At 39.9% G+C, this 21,400-nt stretch overlaps 1 protein-coding gene across 11 annotated transcripts in view; it reads right to left on the reverse strand.

Annotated features, from left to right (window-relative positions):
* Nucleotides 1-21,400, reverse strand: part of NAV2 (neuron navigator 2) — a 444,626-nt gene that overhangs the window by 249,726 nt on the left and 173,500 nt on the right. For 8 of the 11 annotated variants that reach the window (XM_061610652.1, XM_061610648.1, XM_061610647.1 and 5 more), the window contains exons 5-7: nucleotides 19,309-19,615; nucleotides 17,423-17,491; nucleotides 9,838-9,992 (exon numbers count right to left, since the gene is read on the reverse strand). In XM_061610652.1, coding sequence (XP_061466636.1) covers nucleotides 9,838-9,992; nucleotides 17,423-17,491; nucleotides 19,309-19,615 — 531 coding nt within the window. Of the gene's footprint in view, nucleotides 1-1,932; nucleotides 2,063-9,837; nucleotides 9,993-10,774; nucleotides 10,832-17,422; nucleotides 17,492-19,308; nucleotides 19,616-21,400 lie in introns of those variants that run through there. The other 3 variants (XM_061610646.1, XM_061610655.1, XM_061610654.1) reach the window with 3 other exon arrangements.

The raw sequence follows: 21,400 nt of genomic DNA on the forward strand, positions 1-21,400 counted from the left end.
TTTTTTTTTGTTTTAAAAAAATCCCTTTTAAAAATCAGCACGTTAACCCCACGCAAAGTCGACATGACGATGGCTTGCCCCATTCTCTCTCTAACCCCCCCAATACCTCGCAGAATTGCCTGGATCTCTCAGGCTTTGCACAACAGTGCACAGAGCTCTTTGCCTGCATTCCCTGCCCAAGCCAAGAGCGGCCACCCCCGGGGGGGGTGCTGCTTGCTTCCCTCGGGGGCAGCATTCCTGGGGACGAGCTGGGAGCTGCAGCCGAGCGCTGCACTGTAGAAAACCTCAGCAAAAACACATACATTCATTTTTGTGTAATATCGAAAATACAAGAGTGGCGAGTGGCAAGGAACTCCATTACTGACACAGGAAATTCAAACTTTCGCGCTCTTATGTTCAAGCGCATGCGTGTTGCTGATTGTGGGTGAATGGGCGGAGGAGCACACATCAGATTTTGCGCACCAATTGGCTGGTAGTGGGTTGTGTCGGAAGCGGAGCTGGGAAAAAGCAAAAAGAATGTGGGGGTCCTCCCGCTGCGTGTGAGGGCGTGAAAAAATGTTTTTTTTACATCGGGAAAGAGCGAACAAACAGGTGAGTGGGGACTGTCAGATGACAAAGCGGATATGAAAAACACGGATTATCCCGCTCCGTTTGGATGAGCTCTTAGTAAAGAATGTAAAGGGGACATGTTAATCTATCTTCCATTGAAATGGGAATGCTAGGGGAACCGAGGTTGCTTGCTTGTGAGCCATGCTGTGTGGAGCTCAAAGAAGCCTACAAAGCCTTGACTATCTTTGGTTTCCTCATCATGGCCAACTTGTTATCTAAGAGCCAGAGTGTCTGACCTCCAAGAATTCATCTAGGTATCCAGCCTTAAACGTATACTTCCAGATCACTGTGAATACCCAAGAAAGTGTTTCTATCCCTTATCCCCTCTCTGGAAGTCGTAATTAGTCACCCTTCTGTCTCTCAGTCTCTCTCTGCGCTAACATCAAGTGGTCCAATCATGCATCATTACATTTTGACTATCTCCCATTGCATGTAGGCAGTCTTGCATTTAACCAATCTTGCTTTAGTTCTATTGAAATCGATCCAAATTAGCCACAATTAACTTAAAACCTATTCGTTTAATGGAACTAAAGCATGACCAACTTAGTCTGGATCCAACCCATAATTTCTATGCAGTTCTGCAGCACAGCCATTTAAAAAGTAATTGAAGAATCCCAGTGCTATGTATATGGTATATATGGGGGGGGGGGAGAATTTAATGCATTACATTAAGATATATTGTCTAAAGCATTTCTTAATGCATTGTTATTAACTATTAACTATACTGTATTTAGAAACAATTCACTTTTCTAGAGTAGGAGCTTCTGCGTGGTTTTTTGGCAGTGGCCATATCAACTTCTGACATTGATAATGTGATGCTTGCTTAGCACCCAACTGGGATGTAGCACGCCAGACAGTTCTTTGGCACATGAATACGTAAAAATATGTATACAGTGCTGATATATGCACTGGTACTGCTGCACAAATTCTTTTACTAGATAGAAACCCAGGAATGGACTCCACACTGCACTGCAATTTTAAGCTCCTTTTTCTTTACTGAAAACTCAGAAGTTTTCAGCATAGCCAGCATTATTTGTCAGCTTGAGTTTTTATTGGTTTGCAATACTAAAATACTTTTATGTGGTTGCAATACTTTAAAAAAATGCATGAAATGAATACCAAAAGCAAGAATAAAGCCAGCAGAATCCAATTAAAAATAGCAAGTATGATTAAAGTTTTATTAAAAAATGAAAAACTCACCATAGCACATTAAGCAGCAAACATCCAGAAATATCAAAATAAATTGCTCACAAATGTCCCAGTGTATGAAGTAGTTAAACATTCATCCACTACCATAAAGAAAAGTAAACATATTTAACTTACTGCGTTGAGATGTTTGAGCCACACTATTTCAGACTGCAACTGCTGTTGCTAGCTTTCCTCTGCATGCACGAAAGCAGCATTCGCCGACAACTAAAATGATCTCTACCTAAAAACCTCTACTTAGCTTTGACAATTGGGCAAGCTGTTAATCCCTTTCAGTTTCTGAAAAATTCTCAGAGTTCCCCTTCTACCCCGCCTCCTTTGCCCAACTAACACACTTGGATTCAATGCTACTGTGAATTTGGCACAGTCAAAAAATCAATTTTACTGATGATCTGGCAGTTTGTCCAGAAAGGGTCACTGGCTTTTCAAGATAAAGTATATCAGAGTTCTCATTGGCAAATCACATTAATGTGTACAGTGTACAACGGAGGCTGGTAGAGATATCCATCTTCACAGTTACACATTTCTGTCCTATATATCAGACACAAGTTTATTTACACTTAAAAGAATTCCAAAAACTTTTCTGGGAAAAAATGAATCGCGTATTGTCTGTAACTTAGTACAAACGTCAGAGGACCTTCTCCAATGCATAAACAAGAAATATTAATGAAATAAAATAAATACAACCTATTGATAGCATTATTGTCTAAAAAAAAGCATTCTTAGTGCAATAGGATGTGATATGTTCCTTTGAAATTAGATTAACTTTTATTAAATTTATGAATCACCTTATATGGAGATATTTCAAGATGATGAATATAAACATTTCATAACAGATACAAGAATCATACACACAAACTACCAAGTTAAAATACAATAACATTATCTAATCTGGTGAACACATCTCAAAACATACTCCTCTCTACAACTGTAACATGATCACTATGAAATAATACATACACTGAAAATTCCCAAGAGAAATAACACCAATATTCAAATGCCAGACACTGGAGAAATGATGGCAAAGTTGGCACAGAGCGACCTTCTCTGGGGAGTATTCCATAAATGAACTTCTTTCAGAGGGTGCACCCAGAGGAGGGCCTATGATGATGGCATAAAGGTACAGGCAGAGTTTGGAAAAGTTACTTTTTTAAACTACAACCCCCATCAGCCCCAGCCAGCATGGCCACTGGATTGGGCTGATGGGAGTTGTAGTTCAAAAAAGTAACTTTTCCAAGCTCTGGGTACAGGTAGGTTCATATGGGAGAAAGTGTTCCACCAGTGAAGGCCCCTCATTAAGGACAAGTGGGGAACTGCCTACCCTAAATCTCCAAACCCATAGCCCAGTCCTCCTTTCCTTACTTTTCTTATTCAATACAGTACCTCACATTTAGAGACACTGGACTTGTTTCTGTCCATCTTCTGTTCTGGCCAATCATCTCTGGATAGCACAGCCAATCACAACCATTGCTGTGGTCCCACCGCTGTCTCCATGGTTAAAATTCTAGTAGGAGTGGCTTAGGGATGGCAGGGGTCCCCCCAGCACTTCTATTTTGATTTTATTTTCCATAGAATAAGCTATAATCAATCAGGAGTAGTCCCTCAGAAATGCATTGGAACTTCCATGTCATGAAGAACCTCCCCAATGAGTTTTCATTGTTATTCCCTCACTTTTGCAAGCAGCAGGAAGCACAATTCTTTCTCTGCAGCCAGCCTTTGAAAGTGCAGCAAAATTTCTGGGCAGAGTAGGTGAGTGGGTATATGTTGCTACATGGGGAGCAAGGAAAAAAACACAAGAGTGGCGCAGGGGGCTATACTTTGGTCCTGATGGGCCCTTTGCTGACTGTTGGAAGGGGAGGGAGAGGAGGAGGATAGCAGTGGTGGGAGTAGGCTTTTTGCTGACTTGCGGGCCTTTTGCTGACAGTTGGATGAGGAGGGAGAGGAGGATGGCAATGTGTGTGGGGATAGGCCTTGGCCTCTCTGTTGGGGGGGGAGGCAGAAGGAGAGAGCTGTTTAAAAGAGTTTCTAGTGTTGTTCACAGCTGAGATGCTAGTCCAATGCTCTAACCATTGCATGTATACATATATAAATGTTCGTTTTGTTTTATTGATAATTTTATTGTCTTTTGTGGACCCCTTCTAAACCAAAGTAATGCACTTTTCAGTTTCTTTAGGTTCTATTTGTAGAACTGCAATGTTTAAGTATCCACAGAATCTTTCAATGCAGGAGGATGGGAAGGAAACCAGATCATGGCCATGCCCCTGTGACCTCATAGCACCCCCACCAGTTTTAGAGGGCACCAGGCACTACTGTGTTCCTAAGGATGGAAAGATCTGTCTTTTTTGGTTCTTTCAGTTTCTCGTTTTTCCAATGTTAAATTCAGTTCTTTACATTCTTACAGTGATCTGCGATTTTTTTAAAAAATCCTCATGAATATTCACCACCATTTTAGTGTGAATTTCTCCAAATAAACACATTTTTGTAGGTAGTTTTGACAAAGGTACACATTTTTGCAAGCCATTTCTCATTTCATGCCTTTTTGCATGTTATTTTCACTAATGTATTCATTTTTATGCACACTTTCCCCGAATATATACATTTTCGTAAATGTTGTTTACTTGGCAAACTACATCCCAAAATTCGAATAAATGCAAATTTTGAAGAATGGCTGTGTTTCGGTTCTCATATTGTTTTGGAAATTGCAAATTTTATAAATTCTGCTTGAAATGTGAATTGTCACCTCAGTTTTTATCAGATATACCATACATTGCACTGACAATTAACTCTCGTTGAAATAAAAATGATTTCATTTAGATTTCTACTGCCACCTGCAGGATTATTTTCAAGTCAGTATTTTACAACAAAGAGAATTTAAAACAAATAATGTTCCTTTGTTACAGACTATTACATGGGGTTGTTAAAACAGATTCACAGCATAGTTTTATGTCAATGCAAAGGTTGGGGCACAACCAAGACTACCAAACAATGCAGTTAAGGAAGTGCATCAACCAGTCAGAACAAGCTTGTAACACTGGTTTCAAAACTGAAGCTTGCTGATATGGCTTGTACTCCTTTGATTAAGTTTTAATCTTCATACTAAAGAGGTAGGTCTTTCATGCCATTCAAACTTTAAAGAAACATCAATGTTTCACAGGACTATACCTCTGAACACTGAACATGGATTAGAACAACTGCATGTTTATTTAACATTATGTATAATGAGAAATACCAATAGGGACATGAAATGCAAAGTGAGTCAGAGATATATGTACCCCAAGGGACAAGCACAGAACGATGAATGGAAAGGCATACATAGTGCGTGTTTGTTTAGACTGCACAGAAATGTCTCAAGCAATTAAGAAGAGTTCAGCAATGACCTTGTCCAGGGGGCATATGTTTCATATGCTGCAGTTTATTCACAGGCTGTCTTGTAAAAGAAAAAACAGATAGGGGTTACATTTAGATAAACAATGGGTAACTGACAGTGACAATTTAGATGTGGATTACAAGGTTTTAATTATACAGAGGCAAGTGGGTGACATCAGAAATCACAAGCTTGAATGCTTCATCACTTTCTTTGTAACCCCAAGTTACAATTAAAGCTATGTTCAGTTGCTTGACCATGAAAAATGCCACAACCAGCCCAAGAAGTGCAATAATTCACATCAAAATGCAGTGCCGAGACTGCTGATTGCTAATTTAAAAAATCATTTAAGTATAGTGAAAATGAATAGAACACTTTAAACAAAGCGCTATGACATTATTTGCTGTGTACAGAATTTTTGTTTTGGATTTCTGTTCACAGAGGTTTGTGCTTGATACAAGAAGTTAAGAAGCAATGTACAGAGCACAAGTGAAGCTTTTCTTCTAGGTGGATTTCAATTTTTGATAAATGCTGGAGATGTGTTATGAAAGCTTCTGTTTCCCCATGTATGGATTGCCACTGGTATTTTTATTTTAAAACAAATGTTCTTAAGTATATGAATATGGCTTCAGCTACAGTACAGTCTTTTTAATTTATTCACAGTTTTAGGTCATTTGCACCTCTGTTTGGGGGTTGTTTGAACTCTTACGATGCTGGATATATAGGAACTTTCTTATGCTGATATTATTGTGGGGAAAATATAAAGACTTGGAGACTATGGCTGCTTGTCACACATAGCTATATTTGTAACCGTTACACTTTATCAGGATTCTTACATTTATAATAGAAAATGTTTTTTTAAAAATTACATTTATATTCCACCTTTTCTCCAAGGAGCACAAGGTAGTGTACGAACATGGTTCTCTCTTCTCCAAATTTTATCCTCATAGCAACCCAATAATGTAGGTTAGGCTGAGAGACAGTGAGCTTCAAGGCCAAGTGGGGATTTGAACCCTGGTCTCCCAGATCTAGCCACTACACCACATTGGTGTTGTACAGTTGTTTGTGGCAGCCCACCTAGCAAACAGGGGAGGACTTCTCTATGCAAAGATGGCATGACAAGGTGTGGCGAGTGGTTTTGGCAGAGAACCTAACTTGGAGTTGTAGGCTGGCTACATGTGAAGTACAAGAGGATATGTTTTCTGAAGTATGGTCTCCTTTTATTGCATATGTTAACTTCATTGACAATGTGCTAAGGCCTCCAGCCTCTAAAATGGACAGATTCAGTCATGACATAAATGACAGTAAGTGTTGAACTCATACTGATTCTATCAACTTCTTACCTTTTATTTCTGTGGGCAAAAAAACTGCCGACATGCACTGTTTCTTTATTGTTTCTGTGCTTAACATTCAACTATTTTTAAAAGGAAAGTGTAACTGTCACCCAAACAATGGCAAAAGGTAACAAACACAACTGGATAGTACCTAATCATCACATACTTCCCTGCATTTCTGAGTGTACAAATATTGAAGGACTTCATCAAGTATAATGACTAACAAGCTTTTGCTGATCCTGTACGCACACAGTCTCATTCCTTGAAATTGCTTGGAAATGCAAGTTCTAATTCACATTTGGAAAATGTAATGGTGTATGGACAGAGAATACACCATATGGTAAAAATTACTTATGATACTCAAATATGTGAAAGCTACAGATGTGTCTCAAAAATAAGTAAAATAACTCATGCTACATACACAGTATTGACTATTAGCAAAAAAGGATAGGGAAACGGTGATCTTCCAGATATTGCTCAACTCCTATGGAATGGACAAGTTTTTACATAACTTTTAACTCTTGCTGTAAGCTTTAAATCCGCTTTAGCTCTTATGTTTTATTCTCAAGTCTTTGTTTTTTTATCTTAATTTGGAGGTTTTTTAAAATGCTACATTACTTTTAATGGTTTTTTTAAGCTTCTCTGCCTTTATAGTGTAAGTGGACCTTAGAGCATTTTGTTATTGGGCAGCCTGTCAATGCCGCAAATAAAACCACCACATACACACCTAGACTTTTATATACTTCTAAAACAATATTGTAAACCAGATTCAGGCACAACAATCCAAAACCCTGGGCAGCAGTAATGGGGTGGAATGGCATGACAGATTCGCTGCTGCATCTGAAGCCCTGCTGCTTATACCAGCCAGCCAGAAGGTAGTAGTTGTAGAGGCAGGTTATTTTTTCTTTGCTGCTGTACCAGCTCCAGACTGCCTGGCTTTCACCAGGTGTGGCAGGGGACAAAGGGATACCCCTGCCTGTTCCTAATCCCCCAGATTGAGAGTTGGTGTGGTACTGTAAGATACCAACTCATGTCCTGAATATCATATCAAGTTCTTTAACTCAGGTAAAAGGTCCATCTTCAGAAAAACACCAAATAAATGCACAGCGCATCTCTTCGGAAAACACTGTATTTGGCATTCATGATGAGATGCCTCATTTCTCTGCAACATTTGTAAAGCTACAGCACATCTTCAGCTATCAAGCCTGTATCCAATGATCCTTGAAATTAAATTTAAATCATGTACATTTGGCAACTTTTACCCTTACTGTAGAAAGTGGGGGAAGAGAAGAGGATGGGAGGCAACAGGCTTATTTATCATATCATACAACAACTCTGAGGATGTCTCCACCAGTTATCTTTTTTATTCCTACTAATAAAAAAAGATGACATTTATTATCCCAGTTCCCTGAAACTAGTGCCCCCTAAACAACAAAGCAAAATCACAGGGATGCCAGGGCAATAGGATTCATTGACATGATTTGTGTGTACGTATATGCTGATGAGGAAGGTTACCAAACAATATGAGGATTTACTTCAGTTATGTTGAACCAAGAATATACATTTCATGGCTACAGCTGCCAGCTGGTTTTAAATAGTAAATGCTATACGCATTCAATTTATCTTTTCCTCAAGCCGCAAAGGAGAACAATGGCACAAAACAGGTTCAGAGAGTCAGTAGAACAGCCACTTGAATATTATTTATAAAATGGAAATGGAAATGGACTGCCTTCAAGTCGATCCTGACTTACAGCGACCCTATGAATAGTGTTTTCATGGTAAGCGGTGTTCAGAGGTGGTTTTACCATTGCCTTCTTCTGAGGCTGAGAGGCAGTGACCGGCCCAAGGTCACCCAGTGAGCTTCATGGCTGTGTGGGGATTCGAACTCTGGTCTTCCAGGTTGTAGTCCAACACTCTAACCACTACATTACACTGGCTCTTGCTAGAGCTTTAGCAACTAATATAACAATTCCATGCCTGTCCCCATGCAGATGACACATATCCTTAATGAAGCAATAACAGATTCCTAAGCCTCCTAAAGTATATATTTGAAAACACCACAAGAATTCATAAGGAGAGCCTGTTGTATTAGGTCCATGGCGGGTGTAGTCCACCATCCTGTTCTCACAGTGCCAACCAGATGCCTATGAGAAGCATACAAGCAGGACCTGAACACAACTATTTAAGCTGTTGATTTGAAATATACCCTAAATTAAGTTTATTCACTCTTACACTGCCATTTACACATTAATGAACTGTTACAGAGAGCTGTGTGGGGATTCAAACCCTGGTCTCCCGGGTCGTAGTCCAACACTCTAACCACTACGGCACACTGGCTCTCATATAACCTATAGAGAACATTCTAAAAAGTGAAAAGTGACCTTCTTCCTTTAACTCAATTATTCTCTTTTCTTATAGAGAAGGGGCAATATGAAGCAATGGGGATGGGGGCTGAGGGTATGCTTAACCCTTTTCCCAGCCAGCACATTTCTACTCCAATATATCCTGAAGCTGCATTCCGTTCCCAAACATGTTTTACCCCTGCAAAGATTTCTTTGGAAATCTGCATTAGTGGTGGGAGGTTCTTAGAAAACATTATTTGGAGTGGAGAAGTGCTTTAATGGATCTCAAACAGAAAGCAGAAGCAAACACAGTGTACTGTTCCAGAGTGCCCACAAAACAGATGAAAAGCTTCAAGTGGGGAAGGGAGGACAACTGGGGAGAAATTCCTTGCCAATCTCGGATACAGTGATCAAACTCTGAATATACAGCCAAACCTATCAATTGACTTTGTCCAACCTTGTGGGCCAAGATTTCCTAGTTATTGAAAGCACTCTTTCCTGGACCTCCAAGCATTGTGGAGGCCCAGCTGTTCCCTCCCACCACATATAACAAATATAAAAATACCAGTCAAATAGTCCAAATTCACTTCAGAAAGTTTGTGTAGTATATTTAGTGCCATTTCCTTACATTTGAAAATCTATGAAACCTTCTAAGCAGAAAACAAATAAGAGTAGAAGATAATCTGAACTCTGCTACATACAGGAATATGTACAAATATTTACACAAAAAAAGAAATAAACTCCATATAATTTCTTTGGAGATTCATTAGACTAGTAACTGTAGTATGAGAGAGTCTATGGGCACAGTCCAGTCAAAGTTATTTAAAGCTATTTCAATAGGACAGAGAGATGCACATGTTTTAAAATGCTCAAATTTTGATGGGTCATGACCTATATTTGCAACACCTTCTTTAAATAAATTTTAAAAAGCTAGATAGATATTCTACTTTTGAGAATAGAATAAATATTTAAATTCACATACCTTTCTCATTGCTATTTGACAGAATGGATGGTGGGCTTGTAGGTTTGGATTTGTCATAGTTGTTAAAGCTCTGGCTGCGCCGGTTGTTGGCATTAATGGAACCACGAGTTTTTGCTTCGCTGCCTGCAGCTGGAACTCTAGTACGACCTGGCAGCCTGTTTTCAAGGTAAAAAAGTGAAAGAAAGAAGCAAACCTGTTTTCCCAAAGAACACAGAATCAAATTCATGTCAAATTGGAGGCATGTAACTCACATAAAAGACAACTGACACAGTGAAGATCTCGGTCTGTGCTCATATGGAGCTTCAACATAAGAGCATTCTCAATCACTTCAATAACGACAGCAGCTCTGCTTATGCAAAAAAAATTGTGCATGGAGCTGTTCACTCCACTGTGGTGAGTTGGTAACCCCTTTCATGCTCTTGTGTATTGGCGCTTCCACACCACTGAAGAATTGCTTTAATATTATAAACTGACTAAAATGTTATTCAGAATGACTAGACACCAGAAATATTTCAATCTGGCCACTTGGTTAACTGCAAATAAAAAATTATTCTATAAGATATCCCAATGGATTCAGGTACCAAGCCAATTCCAAGTGATGTTTATAGCCCGCTACCTAGCTGATTTTAGTATCCTTGAAAGGTCAAGGTCATAGGATTGGTGTTACCACCAATAGTGAACCTCTATAGTGTGCCTATTTTTATAAAAGCATAACACCAACCAAACTGAGTGTTGCTGCAGTTCTTTCAACTCCTTTTGAAAATGTTTGATGCCTTAAGTTGGGAAACACCTTTTCTTAGTGGAATCCCATAAACTCTGAGAACAGTGTCTTAAACCGGTGAGATCTAAGTGAGTCTATCACTAATGGAGCAGACTTGTGCTTGTGCAAGAAGACTTCCCCTTCTCATTCTCCCCCCTACAGACCCCTTGTACTCACCAAATCTGTTTGAGATTTGGCTGGGGGACTCTCTGGAGCAGATATGGAAAGGTGAGGGTGCTGCAGGAAGAAGGAGAGGAAGGGGAAATCAGCGTGTGCAATGTTGGATTTCACCCACTGATTTCAGCTAGGCATAACTATCTGCTGGATTAAAGCCATAGACTATGATTCAAAGGATCAAATCCTTGTACAAGTCTACTGACATGTATGTACATGAAATACAAGCATGGGCCTTAAGGCAGCAAGGCTTTAGGAGCATAGGCAATCTACAGTGGCAGTCCTTTAGGTAGCAATTTACTGGGTGTGTATATATAGAGAGAGCAAGAGAGAAAACCAGAAGAATTATGGAGTGAAGTCAGAGACATCATCAGGGAAGAATGCAAGAAGACAGTACCTCTAGTTAAAAAGAGAGAAAGACCTCAATAGATGACTGAAGAAACTCTTCAAATGGTTAAAGAGAGAAGGAAAGCAAAAGAGGATAGAAACACGGTCAGAACCCTAAATGCAACAATACAGCGACTAGTACATAGGGACAAAGAGAACTATTGTGATAGTTATGGTATAGAAGTAGAAGAGGACAACAAAAAGGGAAGAACAAGAGCCCTATTCCAAAAGATTAGAGAAATGAAAGGGAAAGATTAGAGAAATGAAAGGCCACAGTGACACATGCCTTAGTTACATCCCGTTTAGATTACTGTAACGCGCTCTACGTGGGGCTGCCTCTGAAGACTGTTCGGAAACTTCAGTTGGTGCAACGTGCTGCAGCCAGAATGTTAACTGGGGCTGGTTACAGGGACCATACGACTCCCCTGTTACAAAAGCTCCACTGGTTGCCACTCTGTTTCCGGATACAATTCAAAGTGCTGGTGATGACCCTATATGGCTTAGGTCCAGGCTATCTGTCAGACCGTATCTCCCTATATGAGCCTGCCCGGGCCCTGAGATCCTCAGGAGAGGCCCTTCTCTCAATACCTACGTCCTCACAAGCACGACTAGTGGGGACGCGAGATAGGGCCTTCTTGGTGGCTGCCCCGAGGCTTTGGAACTCCCTTCCTAGGGAAGCAAGAATGGCCCCCTCCTTGCAGTCCTTCCGTCGGCAAGCAAATACTTTTTTATTTCAACAAGCCTTTGGAACTGAAAGCTGTTAAGGACAGGTCTTGAAGGGTGCTGCATTGCTGTTGCCTAACTGTATTATTTTAAACTGAGTTTGAATTATTTTAACTGTATGTATGAATGGTTTTAATACTGTAAATTGTTTAATTTGATTTTAATCTAGACTTTTGTATGTTTTGAATTATATGTGTGCTTGTATCTGGAAGCCGCCGTGAGTTCCAGTTTTGGAAAAAGGACGGGGTAAAAATAATGATAATAAATAAATAAATTTAAACCAAGAGTAGGGATGTTGAATAATCAACAGGGGAACACACTGACTGACTGAGATGAAATGAAAGGAAGATGGAAGCAATACACTGAAGAACTCTATAAAAGAGATGCCAGGATGACAGATTCATTCACGGAGGAACCATATGATGAAGAACCAGAAATTTTAGAATGTGAGGTGAAAACTGCTCTTAAAATACTTGGAAGAAACAAATCACCAGGAACAGATGGCATACCAATAGAGTTGCTACAAGCTACTGAGACTGAATCTGTCCAAATTTTGACAAAAATGTGTCAAGAAATATGGAAAACTAACAATGGCCCACAGACTGGAAACGTTCAATATACATCCCGATTCCAAAGAAAGGGGATCCCAGGGAATGCAGTAATTATTGAACTATTGCCTTAATATCCCATGCAAGTAAAGTAATGCTCAAGATTCTACAACAAAGGCTCTTACCATATATGGAATAAGAAATGCCAGAAGTCCAAGCTGGAGAGGTGCCAGAGATCATATTGCAAACATATATTAGATAATGGAATTTCAGAAGAAAATCACCCCATGCTTTACAGATTACAGCAAAGTCTTTGACTGTATAGATCATGAAAAACTGTGGAATACTTTAAAATAAATGGGGGTGCCACTGCATCTGATTGTCCTGATGCGCAACCTATACTCCGGACAAGAGGCTACTGTAAGGACAGAATATGGAGAAACCGATTGGTTCCCCATCGGAAAGGGTGTGAGACAGGGGTGTATTTTATCACCCTATCTGTTTAATCTATACACAGAACATATCATATGGAAAGCGGGACTGGACCAAGATGAAGCAGGTGTGAAAATTGGAGGGAGAAATATCAATATTTTCAGATATGCAGATGATACCATACTCTTAGCAGAAACCAGTAATGATTTGAAACTAATGCTGATGAAAGCTAAAGAGGAAAGCACAAAAGCAGGACTACAGCTGAACGTCAAAAAGACTAAAGTAATGACAACAGAAGATTTATGTAATTTTAAAGTTGACAATGAGGACATTGAACTTGTCAAGGATGATCAATACCTCGGCACAATCATTAACCAAAATGGAGACAATAGTCAAGAAATCAGAAGAAGGCTAGGACTGGGGAGGGCAGCTATGAGAGAACTAGAAAAGGTCCTCTATCACTGAACACTAAAGTCAGGATCATTCAGACCATGGCATTCCCGATCTCTATGTATGGGTGTGAAAGTTGGACAGCGAAAAAAGCAGATAACAGAAAAATCAACTAATTTGAAATGTGGTGTTGGAGGAGAGCTTTGCGTGTACCATGGACCGCAAAAAAGACAAATAATTGGATGTTAGAACAAATTAAACCAGAACTGTCACTAGAAGCTAAAATGATGAAACTGAGTTTATCATACTTTGGACACATAATGAGAAGACATGATTCACTAGTAGAGACAATAATGCTGGGAAAAACAGAAGGGAATAGAAAAAGAGGAAGACCTTTTTTGGAGGTGGATTGATTCCATAAAGGAAACCACAGACCTGAACTTACAAGATCTGAACAGGGTAGTTCATGACAGATGCTATTGGAGGTCACTGATTCATAGGGTTGCCATAAGTTGTAATCAACCTGAAGGTACATAACAACAACAACAATATATATATTCCCTCTCAAAGGTCCAGAGTACTGAGTTGCCATGCAAGGCTCTAGAATGTAGCTAAGCAGTATAATCTGAAGCGTCTCTGCTCAGAAGTAAGTAGGAATGCGCCCTTAATTTTGAAGAGATCATTTGATCAAATATATGCAGTGAAACTAACAGTGAAAAACAATGTTTTCAATGGAATGTTGCTGAACTTTTTAAACCTAATGTTGTGTGGAGCTTTTCATTCTAGGGCTTTAAAAAAAATAACAGTAGCTCACTTTGGCACAATCTACCTAGATTTTTTCCTGCATTATGTTATCATACAGTGCTTGTGTAAGTCATGTTCTTCTCACAATGGCTTGTGCACATGTTTCCAGTGGCCAATGCCCTTAATGTATAGTAGCAAATTATTTACACCACTGTTTTCAGGAATTAAAATATGCAATAGCTTGTTTCCCCCCCCCCCAACTTGCTGAATACAGTACTTGGCGTGCTTGAAGTAAACCATAAAACCAATAGGCTAAAACCTATTGCAACATTGACGATATAATTCTCATCTGCTTAGAAACCTTTGTTACTCCAATGGCACCTTTAGGGCTGGAAAGAAACTGAGTTAGTGCTTTCTTCTCAACAAAGTCATAGATCTATAATTGGAAGGAGGTTCAATGGGGAGAAGAGGGAGAGTACATAAGCCTAATGCAGGTGCATGCACATGCTTTCAAAGCTTAAAGCTGACAACTTTGCACACAACTAATTTAGCTCCCATCATCGCTGACCACTAAAACACAGAACTGTATGAAGCTTTCTTTCTTGCTTTCCCAAAGGCAAACTATTCTGTTCTCAAACATGTGTGAAATAAACCTAGGTAGCCACAAGAGGAACACTACAACATTGCACACAGCAGTCATCACAAAGCCACACACAAACAGCCCTGGATTCAGAAACAACCCAAAGAAAGGATACAATGGAATGTGCATTCAAATTCAGGGGAAAAGACTAGGAAAAATAAGATTCTTTTTTCTCTTTTCATGCTTTTGTGAGAGATCTGACGTTGAAGTGACAAGGACTTTCATGCACAGATCATGCTAGTTGAAAGGTATAGAGAAACAGCCCTTACAGTACAAGGGTTGAAGCATAATCTTCTTACACAAAGAGAGACAGTACATTTTCCCCCTAGTCCTTATCTCCCTTCACGGCTTCTGGGACATTTGATGATAACTCCCCTATTTCTATGTCTAAAACCCATAAAGTGTTCTTCCATCAGAAGAACCCGGGCATGAACAGTCTCTCATAACGATGGGTTGACTATGTACAGATAGATAAATTAGTATGTGACAAAATTTAGTAATTGTGTAGCAATTACAGAACTCATTCCAAGAGGAGAGAGTAGTTTGACTATAGCAATAGTGAAGAACAGAGATGTTGCTGACAGTGAAATACAGTAATACCTCGCATTAATGTACTCAATGGGACCAGAGCGAGTATGTAAACCGAAAATGTCCTTAAAGCGAAGCACTACCTTTTAAAACTTTTTTTACCTCTCCTTCATGCGGAGCCCCAAAGCCCCGCGCTAAAGCCTCTGCTGATGTGCTGCCGCGCCTCTCGGCTGATCGCAATCATGCCTCCCAGCTGATTTGCAGTGGCACTATCGCATCTACTTCCACCCCCACACGCTAAAGCCTCTGCTGCGCGCCTCCCAGCTGATCGCACCTCCCAGCTCATTTGCGGTGGCGCAATCACGTCTATTTCCACCCCCGTGCGCTAAAGCCTCTGCTGCGCGTCTCCCAGCTGATCGCGCCTCCCAGCTCATTTGCGGTGGCGCGATCGCGTCTATTTCCACCCCCGCGCGCTAAAGCCTCTGCTGCTGCGCTGCGTTTCTGGAGAAATACAGGCATATGGAGCATGTACGTTATAGCGAGGCGATATTAAGCGGGGTATGCCTGTAAAAGTGTTGTAGCAACTGTAGAGTTGCTGAGGGTGCTGGGAATTGTAGCTCTGAGAGGGGTAAATTACAGTTCCCAAGATTCTTGGGGGGAAGCCATAACTGTTTTGAAGTGGTATAAATGCATTTTAAATGTCTGGTGTGGATATGACCCTAGAATCATTCAGCCCTGTAAATTCTCAATAAATTTCTCAGTAAAATGAACCTGTTTTTACCACAGGGAGAAAAGAAGCTTTGGGTGGGTATATTTGATCAGAAAAAAATGGACCACATGGAGAGTTTAGTGCATACTCCTGCCATTTGCATCCATCAAATTTGAATCCCAACCCTTCCGCAGCTGCATTTCAGTTGTTTTAAAAAATCAGCAGACTACTCCTGCATGTCCCATGCTTTGCCTAGTTTCTCTCTAAAACTGCCAAGTCTGTCTAGTTTCTCTCTAAAACAGAGCAGGAAGTTGTTGATTTAAAAATGGGCATAGGTGATAAAACATAAATATGAAAAGAACTGAGATGAAGCATGACTGAAAAGTCAGTAAAGGAGAGGAGCTCTTATATTTTGTATATTCCTACACCGAAGAATGAATGTTGGAACAAAAGAATCTAAATTGCAATTTAAAACTAATGTATTACAGTTTGTGCACAAAGCAGGATAAACTGGTGCCTTGTGTAATACAGAGCTTTTGAGGGTATTTTTAATACAGCACGCGTGACAGCAGGGTAAATGTAATGGTAATCTCAAGAAAACATATGATAAATACTACAGGTATTAATAAAGATTAGAGCTGAATTTTGAACTGCTGTGGTGAGATGCTTAGTAGGAGTCAGAATGTATGTCAAGCTGTGACTTAGAGGGAAATGAATGGGCTGAAACACCTATTCTTCATTCTCAGGAAGATTAGATGTTCCCCATTACAGGACACTGAGGAATCCAGAATAGAGATGACATGCATATCTATGATCCTGTGTTCCATCACCTGACAGTAATGTATTAATTACTCTATTACTCATGAGAAAATTAGTGGATTTCAGAATGGAGAATTCACAGAAATTACACTTGAGCCCCCTTTAAACATGAACTGCTTGAAGGCACATCACACAATTACCATGGAGCTGCCCTGCTGGCCCTGTCCTTAGATTTCAGTGTACTTGAAAGGACAACTGAACTGATGCAGAGTATGCATGAATAGTAGGCCCTTAGTGCTGGCTTCTACATGATGAGAACTCATCATGTGGAGACCTCCATACAAATAGTTGCTCACACATAGCCTTTGTCAGTTCAGATGTCTGGGGCTGGGCCCAGCAGTATGTATCACTCAATAACAATCACATGTGATGCACCTGTGATGGGTGCCTTTATGCTACTATTATAAATGATTCCAAATCTCATCACTTCTACCACCAGTCCCCAAACTAGTAATAAAAATTACAAATGATAATTGTGAGCCCTTTCAGGACAGGGGCAGATACTGATGATAATTGCTGTAAAAATAACCTCAACCCATAGGATAGTGAGAGGTATAAATGAAATAAATTATGAAATATTTAATAAAGTAGCACCCTTTGTTCTGGTTTTTCTTAAATGTTTGGTTTGAAACCAACAGGTAAGCACTGATAAGGTGAGTCCTAAGACATGCAAAATGGGGTTCTTGTAAGGAGAGTTATCCATGCTTTGCATTAGAGGCAGAAACGCTAACCTAGAAGTCTTTTTCTGACCAAGAGTGAATCGGATGATTTTGCTTTGAGATGAGTCCCTGGGTGACGCACTGTACAAGAAAGAAAAAAAGTGGAAGATGTGAGTAAAAAAGAAACATTCACACATGAACCCAGTGAGCTGACAAAGATTTTTGGAAAGAGATTAATCCACATGTTTCAGAAGAGAAAAATAATCCCTCTCAGCCCAATAGAAAGTCCAGGTGTAGTACCTTTGGATTTATTAAGGCAGCAATAGTAAGAGAGGCACAGTATGCAAGCAAATTTGTATATTTGTTTTTAATGGTTTTAATTGTTGTAAACTGCCCAGAGAGCTTTGGCTATAGGGTGGTATACAAATGCAATCAATCAGTCAATCAATCAATAGACTTCAAGCTCATATGAAAAGACTCTTATGAAATTTCCCATTGAAATGCAATACGTGTGTACATTTCTGAAATGGTAAAATTTCCACAGGTTGGTATGATCTAATATTCACCATGTCATCAAGCACATTTTGGTCAGGCTGACTTTCCTTTAGTTGATTTTTTGTTATGGTGGTAAACACCAGCTTTCACCACACGAGGGTGTATTTCAGTTAAAGCTTTCTTATGTAAAAGGGAAGGGATTATTTATTTTCAAATACCATGACAAAAAACAAAAAATAAAAAGTAATGCAAGACTGTAAATGGTATGTTTATGGTTCAACATGTATAATCTTCACATTCAAAATGTACATGAAAATATTTATCATCACTACTTGAGGAAAATAAGATCCAAACCAATCAAAATCCATGGGTACAATTTTGTGGCAAAATTAAAATGTAACTATTCAAAAAGATTTGATATTTGATTCAGTTTTATAGTTGATTTGAATTTAGTCTGTGAATAATTTGTAAGGGCTATAAAGGGTTTATAGCTCAGTTTAAAATATGAATATCATATTCAACAAAGAACATATATGGTGCTACACCAAAAGATATACAAACTGTGTGTCATGTAGGGAAAAGAATTAAGATTTCTGTATGAAATAATTTGAATGTGTTCTGGAGAGAGGTTTTTTTTGGGGGGGGGGAGAAGCTATTTCAAATGGCCCTACACAAGCCAGAAAATGCTTATGTCTTTCCATTCATCAGGATGGAGAGGGAAGGACTTCATTTGGGAGACAGCATGTGTGAAAAGGTTTAAACAGTTCCTCCTGTGAGCCAGTTTGCCCTTGCGTGTCTCTCAAGCTACAAAGAAGACATGAAGAGATCTAGTCATATGTAGTTTGAGACTGAGAGTACATTGGTACATCTTAAGCAACATAAATAGAGTAAAAAACATATAACTGATTGCAGATTGACGAATCATAATATGAACTCACCAACCAATGAGCAATCTGCAACCACACAAATAGTCCAATCAAGCTAGGGTTCATACACTTCTGGAAGCCGGCCCCTGCATCCATATGATAAGGAACCTTGTGAGCATGTGGCTGCTGTACACACAGTTCCTTCCTCCACAATCCAGCAGCTTGGCTTCACGTGTGGAGCCTAGTTAAACCCTATTCAGGCATTTAAGCAATACGTGGGAGGGATGAGTGGGGGCACATTCCCCTTGTCTCACCCCTAACTTCTCCAACTGGCATGTGTTTCCCTGACCTGCTACACTGAGTGGGAATGAGTGGGAAGAGCTTCCAAGAATAGTCAGCTGAACATTCTTAGAAACCTCCATTCACTTGGGAATCCGGATTGATGTTCATTCCAAATTTGTTACCAGAAATTTGGATGCTACTTCATATTAGCTACAAATATTTGTAGATGTAAAGATTACAAAGTAAGATGCTATTTTAGCATTTGTGAAACACCTGATATTTTAAAAATAAAAGTTTTTGGAGAAGACAACCCACCTGGACTGCATTTCTGGTTGTGCTTTTAACTGAAGATGTTGTGCTTGCTGAGGTTGTTGGCACTGAGTCTGGGGTGAAACTGGCACAGATTGTTGTGGTTGCTGCTGCTGTTCTTGTTGTTGCAGATGCTGTTCTTGCAGCCCAGCTTGGCACTGGGATGGAGACCCTAGTTGCTGGGGTGATGTGGGAGGTTGCTGGGATGGGTGGTGCTGTGAATACTGTTTGGGGGGCTGCTGTTGCTGCTGCTTGTATCGTGATAGACTGAAGAAAAGGCCTAAGATGGCCTTTAAATTCCCATTCCTGATTTCTGAAAGACAATTTAAAAGCCATTTATATCAGCAACCAATGCACTTTATTAATTCAGTAAAATGGTTTGTTTAAGCCTTAAAGCTATTCATAATACTGGCAGACTCCCTGCAAACATCATTGCTATCACAACTGATTAAAACTGGGCATCATCCACAAAGTAAATTAGATATTTCTCCCAGCAGAAACAAAATACATACATACACACACATTTGGCAGCTGGTCATGTGAAGTGGCCCTGTGTACAGTGTCAATAAGGTTCCATCTTACATGAGGTAACCCTCTGCATTTCATACAGCCACCAAACACATAGCCAGTGAGACGCAAGGCCAGCATGTGCATCAGCACAACTTCACAACCCCCTCGTGTGTTTTCAATAAATGGGAAGGTTCACATGAACCCCCCTTAATATGTTGTGGCCAGAATAATTAGATGAGTTCCAATACAGTTCACGCCCTGGTAGCATGAATCTTCAGACGGTGATACAGATAACACACCCTAAAAAGTACACCCATGCCCAGCAAATGGAATAGCAAACTTTTACTGGACTTTGTGCTGGTTTTAGCTCTTTAAAAATGAGCTATATACTAGGTTTCAAATAAACCCTATAGATGCATTTCTTGTTCTGTTACCTCAGGAGATGGACTGAGGTAATTCACCTGGAACTATGCCACTGGACTTTGTACATAGAGGGCACATCAACCTCTTTGTGTGTTGCCGATTAGAACAGTCTGAATTACTTCCTCTTGGTGCTCCCTTCTGTCTTGTATGTCTGTTTAAAAATATACGCACAGGTTTTGACAGTGTGAGTGTATGACCCAGTCATATCCATTTTGGCCACAAGAGGCATTTTTTTAAAAGCTGAAAACAAAATACTGCCAGATGTTCTGGTTTTTAGGGTAGGGAGGGTCTCTTTTTTCAGTCTGGTGTTTGGAAGCTTCCATGCTGTGAGGTTTCTGTTGTCCTGGTTGCCTCGACTTCCTTTACCTCCATTTAAAAAAAATAATCTTTTTTCCCCTTGTAACACAAACCACTGAATTCTCATTTTGGAGCAAAGGAAGCCATGCAGAAAGCTGAAAAGCTCATTACTAAGCTAGGAGGAGGAGGAAGGGAAGAGGAAGAAGAAGAAACATGACAGACCAAATTTGCATGTGAAAATGTGCCTTCATTATTCAGACAGGCAACAACCTCAAACATAACGCTTTTCTGTGGAGTCGGCTGTGAGTCATCAAATTTTGGTGATGTAAAGACATGTATGAAGCAGCCCTTAACTGGAAGTGTTCTCTCATCCTAAAAGGGTGAGCCATCATGCCCTGTTCAGGGAAAAACAGAGAGCAACCTGCTGAATTTCTAGGCTCCCCTTGTTTTGATCTGAAAATCATATTCTGTATGTACTTGTCTGAACTTAGTGCTCTTACTTCAAACAAATATAATTCAGCCTAAAAGTGGAAGACAGCAAGAAACATTGTATAATTATCCAATTGGCATAAGAAACTGGGATTCCCTCCATGCTCAGAGTTCATGCTTACAGCCAGAGGTTTCCATTTGCTGGCAACAGGGATTCTACTACTGAATGGGGATGGGGAGGATCCTTCCTATCTCAGATGAGAGTTGTTGATCTGTTGATCTTCTATTTAAGCATTCTGGCACACTGACATGTACAAATATGCTCTCAAATTCACTATGATATCAAAGATGCACTGTGAACTCAAGGAAAGAGCTGCAGCTTTTGCTCTTAAGGTAACAAAGTTGCCTTATCCGCAGGTAAAACCGCATACAAAGCTCA

The sequence above is a fragment of the Rhineura floridana genome, chromosome 2 (genome assembly GCF_030035675.1).
Source record: "Rhineura floridana isolate rRhiFlo1 chromosome 2, rRhiFlo1.hap2, whole genome shotgun sequence".
Taxonomy (NCBI): Eukaryota; Metazoa; Chordata; class Lepidosauria; order Squamata; family Rhineuridae; genus Rhineura; species Rhineura floridana.